Consider the following 8,980-nt stretch of genomic DNA (forward strand, 5'->3'; position numbering starts at 1 on the left):
TTTTTTGGTCCAACACGAATTTGCTTCTACTGTATATAGGTAGTTTAAGCAATATAAAATTAATGACTACGGTCTGTGTTTATATACTTATCCAGGCTACAATTATTACTGTTACACTACGTACTTCGTTTTTCACGAGGTGCTGTTTTTATTTTGCTTTATGATCTGTTCTATGTAATTGGACCTTCTTGGGATACCGTAGCAGTGATGTGGCTCTCAACATTTCCGAGTTCCACGTCAAGAGGAAGTAGTGGCGACCCGACGAAACAGCTCGTCAGACGGGGCGACTGACTTTTATAAATGTAAATATTACAACTTCCATAGGAAGGACGCGTTGCAAGCAGTTGGTGGCGAATCGAGGTGAATTATGCGTATACCCTTTGCTACTACTGCTAACAATTTCGATGCGTTTTTATTTGGTGTCAGATAGCGAGGTAGCATTAGCATCTGTGTCCTCCATTTCAATCCGTTGGCCTAGAAAAGAGAAACTGCCGCTAGCCAATGGTTGCTAGTTGATTGTTGCCAACATTTCATCTATCATTTTTATTAAATGAGAGAGTGCTTGTGTTTATTCATAAAATATCTGATCTTGCTGTCGAACTGCGCGATGTCCACGGAGCACGGGGGTCAGTCCACACGTTCCATACTACGTGTCACTTCATTCATTTGTGTTTACTCAAGTCGCATATGGCATGTTAATCGTTATTATTTCGAAATGAAAGTGTGCCCTTAACGTGATGGAACGTTTTCATTGGATCTGCACCTCTTTTAGACATATGCTGTCAGTTTGCAAACAATACAAGTACTACCTATCTTATTCATCATGCATTTCTTCTTAGTTTTAGGTCCCAGAGAACATCTTCTTAAACGTGTTAAGATTATTTCGTGCTGATTTTACTGTCGGCAAGTGTTATACATCAATATTATTTAGTACATGCCTTAATTCATTCTGTCTGCATTATTTTCTGCACTGTCAATTTGAAATGATGCCGTTTTTTTGCTAAAGGGTTACAAATTGAAACCGTCATATTCTGACTAATCAAACAATTAATTGACAGATTATACAACTATTACAAAAATAATTACTTCCAGCCATACAATGCTATGTAAATTTCTTCTTTACTGGTTACGTCTGCTACCACCAACTCACTTTACAGATTTTTGTGTTCACTGCAGGTGAAAAGTTGGTCAGTGATTCTTCGGATTTTTCAAGATCAATCTAGTCCAGCAGCAAAATGACAGCTGCGGAGAATGTCTGCTACACTCTGATCAATGTCACTTCTGACTCAGAGCCCCCCTCTGAAGTCAGTCTCAAGACTGATCTGGGTAATTATTTAATAGTTATATGAGCTATAGAATTACCAATTTTTTCTTGTATGGACGTTTCTGTGATCTGTGTTAATCATTATTTTGTTACAGAAAAGGGGGAGATTAAAGCGAAAACTGAGGCACTGAAGAAAGTGATCATCATGATCCTGAATGGAGAGAAGTTGCCAGGACTTCTGATGACCATAATTCGCTTTGTGTTGCCTCTTCAAGACCACACCATTAAAAAACTCCTGCTTGTGTTTTGGGAGATTGTGCCCAAAACCACTCCGGATGGCAAGCTTCTCCAGGAGATGATCCTGGTCTGTGACGCCTACAGGAAGGTACGGCAACAAAGTCTGGAGATTTTTGATTTACATGATGTCCAAAATGCATCCACTGTGAAGACGTATTCATGCCATGAAAAATATGCTATGGTATCATTAGAAAATCCATTCCTCAAATAATAGGGAGGTATTATTTCAATTGTAGGACCTGCAACACCCCAATGAGTTTATCCGTGGCTCCACCCTCCGTTTCCTGTGCAAGTTGAAGGAGTCTGAGCTGCTTGAGCCTCTCATGCCAGCTATCCGCTCTTGCCTGGAACACCGACACAGCTATGTACGGCGGAATGCCGTCCTAGCCATTTACACCATTTACAGGTAAAAATTTAGAGCCATTTATAGGGGCCATGAGAATGCGCTTTTTAATTGGCGTGCCCCCAAGCCCCACCCGCAGCGGTGGCTCATTTGCATGTGACAAGTTTTCCCTATCTTAGAAGATGGAATGCCTGTAATTGATGGATTGTTATTCACACACCTTGGGAATGTTTTAATTTGTGGGAAAATGGCTTACCAATAATATTTTTGGTAGCCAAAAAGATACTTATTTGCTAATAATTATTTGATTCAGGAACTTTGAACATCTCATCCCGGACGCTCCAGAGCTGATCCATGACTTTCTTGTGAATGAAAAAGATGCAAGCTGCAAGAGAAACGCTTTTATGATGCTGATTCATGCAGATCAGGTCGGTTACACGTCAACCTCTTAAGTAACTTAACTAACAGTCGTAATGACCCAACAAATTTTGATCATTTTCTCTAGGATCGAGCTCTGGATTACCTCAGCACATGCATTGATCAAGTTCATACTTTTGGAGATATTCTTCAGCTTGTCATTGTGGAGCTTATTTACAAAGTAAGTTATGTCGTCAAACGCTTGAGAAATTGCCAGCACCTTAAATATCGTGCTCTTTTTTCCTTGTAAGGTGTGTCATGCAAACCCTTCTGAGCGTGCCCGCTTCATCCGTTGCATCTACAACCTGCTTCAATCGTCCAGCCCAGCGGTGAAGTATGAGGCAGCTGGCACGCTTGTAACGCTCTCGAGTGCACCCACAGCTATTAAGGTACACTGGCAAGATTCATGGCAAGCATTGGATTGAATATTAAACTGCAGAAAACTGATTGAAGTTTCATGATTCTTTTATAACTGCATATCACACACCTTTACAGGCCGCTGCCCAGTGCTACATTGATTTGATTATCAAGGAGAGTGATAACAATGTGAAACTTATCGTCCTTGATCGTCTGGTTGAGCTTAAGGAACATCCCACTCATGAGCGTGTACTCCAGGTATTTGAATCTCTGGCATCACATGTTATATAGTATTTTCTTGTGCAGTGTTTCTCATTGACCTTTTAAATAAATCTCCTATATTTGTCATTATTAAACAAATCATGATTTGTTTGAAAGTTTATTAACATCAATCCTTATAAGGATTTTAGGCTCTATGCCAGTGCATGAACAATCAGCTTTCAAACACTTTATTGAATAAACAATTACAAAATAAACTTGTATAAAGCACATTCACACATGAGCTTCATCGACCACAATTGATGCCAAAGCATGCTTATTCACCGAATCGCACATCACTCACCAGGTTAGGCGGCCACCTTTTAATATCAGATGTTTCACACGTGCATTTTTTCTTTCAAAAATCATAAATCAATCAAAATTTAAATGTTCTAGCCATTGGGTAATATGTAGTTCGTACAGTAAAAATCAATACTAAAATTGTGATAGCTGCCGTCGTGTGATAGGAAAATGTCCAGAAGATGGCTGTGTTGTGGAAAACAATTACTGTACATTAATTGGCAAAAATGCACTAATATGTACAACTAATTGTTTCATGTATGGTGCAAATGTGTGACACACTATTGTGATGGACGATAACCCCTGCTTCCTAAACTCAGGACCTTGTGATGGACATCCTTCGTGTTCTTGGCACTCCTGACCTGGAAGTGAGAAAGAAGACCTTGCAGCTGGCCCTTGATCTTGTGTCATCACGCAACGTGGAAGAGGTCTGTCGAGTCGTACGTGTTCCGTTTTCAACTCTGTGCTGTTTCGAATGTATGTTATTGTGTCCCTGTTCAGTTGGTGATCGTTTTGAAGAAAGAGGTGATCAAGACAAACAATGTCACTGAACATGAAGACACAGACAAATACAGGCAGCTGTTGGTGCGCACTCTTCACTCTTGCAGTGTGCGATTCCCTGACATGGCGGCTAATGTCATTCCTGTGGTGAGCTATTTTCTAGGATTGTCTTGAAAATGAAGGCAAGCAAAATGATGTTTCAGCGTTTAATCAGTCATATTTTGAATAAAATTTGACACATTTTCAGCTGATGGAATTCTTAAGTGATACCAATGAAGCAGCCGCCGCTGATGTGCTGGAGTTTGTGCGAGAAGCCATTCAAAGATTTGACACCTTGAGACCACTCATCATTGAGAAGATGCTGGAAGTTTTTCATGCCATTAAAACTGTCAAGTAAGTCTTAACCATCAAGAGTTACTTGGGGAAAAAAATATTCCTTTACAATTATATAAACACAATTTAAACAAGGATAATATTCTTGTCGCTACAGGAGCCAGTGCTTAGTGTATCATGTTCAGAAACAGTGCACACACCAACCATTGTTCAGTTTTCGACCACACAGGAAACAAGGCATTTTTCACACTATAATTCATTCGTCATTTTCCTTTATAACATTCATCATCACTGATAGCGTTAACTTCATTGCGTAGATGATATTTATGAGTCTCATGGTTATGTCCCTGAATGTAATCCTTGTTTTCAGGGACAGTACTGAAGTACAGGCCACCAAATTAACTAGCAATGTTCAAATTTTTTTTTTTTGTTCTCTGACCCTGTCTTTTTTCCACATGAAATTCCCCGCAAACAAACATACACGAGACATTCACGCAGTGAGATGTGATGTATCCTGTTAAATCTGACCCTCCCGTTTTTTTTCTTGTCAGTGTTGCACTAAACTTGAACTGGTTGTGACAAACAACACTTGAGTAATTGTTAAGTACTGAATGTGTTTAAATGCACAAAGCCGCTCTAAAAAAAACCCTAACGGCACTTAAAGAAACTGACATATTACTTTTGATAGTGAGGTTCTACTGTACTTTATTAGTACCAATACGCAGTGCGACTCTGCTAATCAGCTTGTGATCATGTGCTTTTCTACAGAATCTACAGAGGAGCGCTGTGGATCTTGGGTGAATACTGCAGCACAAAAGAAGACATCCAGAATGTGATGACAGAAATCCGCAGATCACTGGGAGAGGTAAGCGTGTCCTATAATGTGTTGTGTAGCGCTCACAAAGTAGGTGACCAATATCTGACATGCTCTTTAATTGCACAGATTCCTATAGTGGAAAATGAGATCAAGAAAGAGACAGGGGAGTTGAAGCCAGAGGATGAAGTGAGTGCCGCTCCAGCCCAGAAGCTGGTTACAGAGATGGGCACTTATGTAACGCAGAGTGCCCTCAGCTCATCCAGGCCTTCCAAAAAAGATGAGGATAGGTAAAAAAACAAATCAATGCACATAATTTTGTCAGCTCACTCATTATCTGTTTTTGCTGTTCAGGCCTCCACTCAGGGGCTTCCTGATGGATGGTGACTTCTACGTGGCTGCCTCCCTAGCCACAACCCTGACCAAAGTGGCTTTGCGCTACGTTGCTATTGCCCAAGACAAAAAACAACAAAATGTATGTTTGTTTTGCTGACACTCGTGAGTCAGAATACATGTCCAACTAACCTCACTCTCCTTGTCAGTCTTTTGTTGCAGAGGCCATGTTGATCATGGTCACTGTGCTGCATTTGGGCAAGTCGTCGCTGCCCAAGAAACCAATTACAGACGACGATGTGGACCGAATCTCCCTGTGCCTCAAGGTGCTGTCAGAGTGCTCGCCACTCATGAATGACATTTTCAACAAGGAGTGCCGCAAATCCCTGTCACATATGCTGACTGTCAGACTGGAGGAGGAGAAGCTTTCACAGAAGGTAACAGCTCTTGAATCCAACCAAATGACAGTCAGCGCCTGTGAATATTCTCATTCATTCAGCTCAGTGTAGTGTTGGGAATTGGACTGTTTTTATTGCCTTGGAAGATGCATTGCTTCTCATCTGAGCAGCATTAAGCATTCAAGCCACCAATGTGTGTATTTGTCAAATATGTTTTTCATCGGGTAGGATTCAAAGAGCATTTCGCCCTAGCTTGTGAAATTTTGGTCCGGAAACTATGGTAATGATTAACAGATGGCTATTGACGGCGACATTGCATGCCGAATTAAACACACTCAAGGGTGACGTTACGCATGAAGGATAAGTCACAGCAAGTAAATGAATTGGATTTGTATGTTCATTTTAAGCCGAGCTGAAATCAGTGTCAAGAGAACATATTATTTTGGGGGTCTTTTAAGATATATCTAAAACATCTCGCAATTAAAAGGAGTCAATTAAAAGTTGTTTTCAATTCAGTCGCTTTAGTAGTCATATTGTCAAGAGAACACATTATTTTTGGGGTCTTTAAAGATATATCTAAAACATATCTAAAATGAGCAACTCTGTTTTGAAAACGGCTGGCAGTGAATGAGTTAAGTTACACCTTGGAGGAATATCTCATTTTATTTCCCCTTATGAGAGAGACGCCTGTTATTTGGACAATGTTAGGTGCAAATACCATTTTCTGTCTTTTCTCTCCCCAATACCAGAAAGAGTCTGAGAAGCGTAACGTAACGGTGCAGGCGGACGACCCAATCTCCTTCATGCAGCTCACAGCCAAAAACGAGACGAGCTCTAAGGAGGACCAGTTTCAACTCAGTCTGTTGGCTGCTATGGGGAACACTCAAAGGAAGGAGGCTGCTGATCCTTTGGCTTCAAAGCTCAACAAGGTACCCATTCCTTGTGTCACCAAAAGTCTTCACAAGTTGAATGACAACTTAAAGCAAACAATCTTTGCTCTTTCTTTTTTTGTCTGTGCCCCTTTTAGGTGACCCAGCTGACGGGTTTCTCTGACCCAGTGTACGCTGAAGCCTATGTCCATGTCAACCAGTATGACATTGTACTGGATGTGCTGGTGGTCAATCAAACCAGTGACACACTCCAGAACTGTACTCTTGAGCTTGCTACATTAGGTAAGTTCGGGTCACTGACAAGTCATCTTTATTTCATTGCGCCGGTTCTCCTACTGAAGTCCTTTTTCCACAGGTGACCTGAAGCTTGTTGAGAAGCCTTCCCCACTTACTCTGGCCCCTCATGACTTTGCCAACATCAAGGCCAATGTCAAAGTGGCTTCGACTGAAAACGGCATCATCTTTGGCAACATAGGTAAAAAATATACGCATACATATTCAGAACATTTTATTGCAACATGTTTCTTTTTTATTCTTTGTCGCCAGTGTATGATGTGTCTGGAGCTGCAAGCGACAGGAACTGCGTTGTCCTCAGCGACATCCACATTGACATCATGGATTACATCCAGCCGGCGTCCTGCACAGATGCTGAATTCAGGCAGATGTGGGCTGAGTTTGAGTGGGAAAACAAGGTGAGCTTTGGAAGTTTGCTTGGCGCTGGTGTAAGGGACAGCCTTGCCTCAAGTACGGTTTGTCTGTCTGAAGTTAGACTGTCTGGCAATAGGCATTATTAATTAGTAAATCTGTAAACTTGAAGGAAACATGATGATTTATGTACAATAGTTACTGACTGGTATTACCCCCTGGTAGGTGACAGTGAACACAAACATCACTGATTTGAACCAGTACCTTCAACATATCCTCAAGTCCACAAACATGAAATGTCTGACTCCAGAGAAGGTTTGTTCTCCCCTAAACCAATGTGTTGGATGTTTTCTGTCCTTGTGTGTCACTTCAAAATAATCCTTATTTTATGGCAACATGGTGGACACATGCAAAATGTCTGTATCTTTGTCTCTGATCAACTAGGCATTGTCCGGCTTCTGTGGTTTCATGGCTGCCAATCTTTATGCCCGTTCCATCTTTGGTGAAGATGCCCTGGCGAATGTCAGCATCGAGAAGCCCATTCACCTGGGGCCTGATGCACCTGTCAATGGACACATACGCATTCGAGCCAAAAGTCAGGTGGGTCACTGCGTCTCCACTATGCGTTGTCTTGTAAAGTATTGATATAACATTTAGTACAGTGGTTTTGTGTCGCTAAACGTGAAACAAGAATTACACGTGTACTTAAAACAACCACACAGCTTTGCCTTACTAAAGTCTGGCAGTTTAATGCTAACACACAATAAAAACCGCCATTGACAAACAAACCTAGCATAGATGTCACAGCGTTATAATCCTTTAAGCAATGGCTATTTGAACACAAATGGTGCTGCAGCATCACAAAGATAGAGAATATAAAAAAAATGAATATACCTTTTTTTTTTATAACCATAGAGTTCTATTTTCATATTCAAAACACAATATAGATTTTTTTTATGGTGGCTCCTACAATAGATTAATGGCTTTACGTTCCACTAAAGTGGGAGAAAATGATTTTAGATACACACGTTTTGAAGTCAGAACGCGTTTGAAGCTTAAGTCAAGGCACCATTGTAAATGCAGCTTGATGTCATCGCCAATCGAATGCAGTCTTGTTATAAATCCTCCCTTGTCTGTTCTGCAGGGGATGGCCTTGAGTCTGGGCGACAAGATCAATCTCTCCCAAAAGAAGGCCACTCTCTGAAAGAACTTTGAGTGCTGCTTGACCCTTTGTAAAAGTTAGCCGCTCTTCTACGTATCATCCTTTCTGATCCCTTGCATCTCTGCACATTTACAACTCTGGTTGCTCAGTTGCTTCTGTGCTGTTTTTTTTTTTTTTTGTTTTTTTTTACATCACTTGTCAATCTACTCATTCCTGATTTATTTTGAAAAAATGTCCATTAAAATATCCATATAAAATGTATTCATTTGTTGTGATTCTAAATGATTGTCACACATCGTGATGGTTATTACTGTCATCTAGTCTAGGAGCACAATGTCTTAAGTGTCGTTTTGGGTTGTGGTATTTATTAATCACATGGATGACTAATTGGGGTATCCTGTATCGTAGAAGTAATTTGAAAAATTGCGGGATTACTTTTGGAAAGTAGTACTCATGCATTTGTAATTTTACAACTTTTGTAACAACAGAAAGGCCTTTTATGTATTTACTGCAGACCACAGTCAAATGAAATCCACGTGACTTGCAACCACACAAATTGGATTTCAGAATGTGACATTTGAAGGGGGATCGACTTTGACATTGGGGAATGCAGCTAATGTGCCAGTCATTCATTGTGTGGCAATCACAGTAGCTTGATTGTTTTAGGC

General features: G+C 40.6%; 1 protein-coding gene across 2 annotated transcripts; it reads left to right on the top strand.

Moving 5' to 3' along the window:
- Positions 1-202: 202 nt before the first annotated feature.
- Positions 203-8,573, top strand: copb1 (COPI coat complex subunit beta 1). Of its 2 annotated transcripts, none has more exons than XM_049718744.1 (22): positions 203-360; positions 1,177-1,326; positions 1,420-1,649; positions 1,798-1,967; positions 2,218-2,332; positions 2,410-2,502; positions 2,573-2,710; positions 2,817-2,936; positions 3,557-3,664; positions 3,738-3,884; positions 3,985-4,130; positions 4,839-4,935; positions 5,014-5,174; positions 5,239-5,359; positions 5,427-5,654; positions 6,365-6,544; positions 6,643-6,787; positions 6,861-6,980; positions 7,052-7,197; positions 7,376-7,465; positions 7,595-7,750; positions 8,295-8,573. In XM_049718744.1, the coding sequence occupies exons 2-22, from the start codon at positions 1,236-1,238 to the stop codon at positions 8,352-8,354; spliced, it is 2,862 nt and encodes a 953-aa protein (XP_049574701.1). In that variant the 5' UTR covers positions 203-360; positions 1,177-1,235; the 3' UTR covers positions 8,355-8,573. The 2 variants fall into 2 exon arrangements, with proteins under 2 accessions (XP_049574701.1, XP_049574702.1); XM_049718745.2 differs by having other exon boundaries at positions 208-302.
- Positions 8,574-8,980: the final 407 nt, after the last annotated feature.

This window comes from Syngnathus scovelli, chromosome 4, assembly GCF_024217435.2.
Source record: "Syngnathus scovelli strain Florida chromosome 4, RoL_Ssco_1.2, whole genome shotgun sequence".
NCBI lineage: Eukaryota > Metazoa > Chordata > Actinopteri > Syngnathiformes > Syngnathidae > Syngnathus > Syngnathus scovelli.

What these genes read in the sequence shown, in the direction of transcription:
- copb1 (XM_049718744.1), top strand. Translation starts at nt 1,236, where the DNA reads ATGACAGCTGCGGAGAATGTCTGCTACACTCTGATCAATGTCACTTCT. An exon ending in AAGACAAAAAACAACAAAAT is followed by an intron (nt 5,360 to 5,426) that starts GTATGTTTGTTT and finishes TCTCCTTGTCAG; the next exon opens with TCTTTTGTTGCAGAGGCCAT. An exon ending in AATGTCTGACTCCAGAGAAG is followed by an intron (nt 7,466 to 7,594) that starts GTTTGTTCTCCC and finishes CTGATCAACTAG; the next exon opens with GCATTGTCCGGCTTCTGTGG.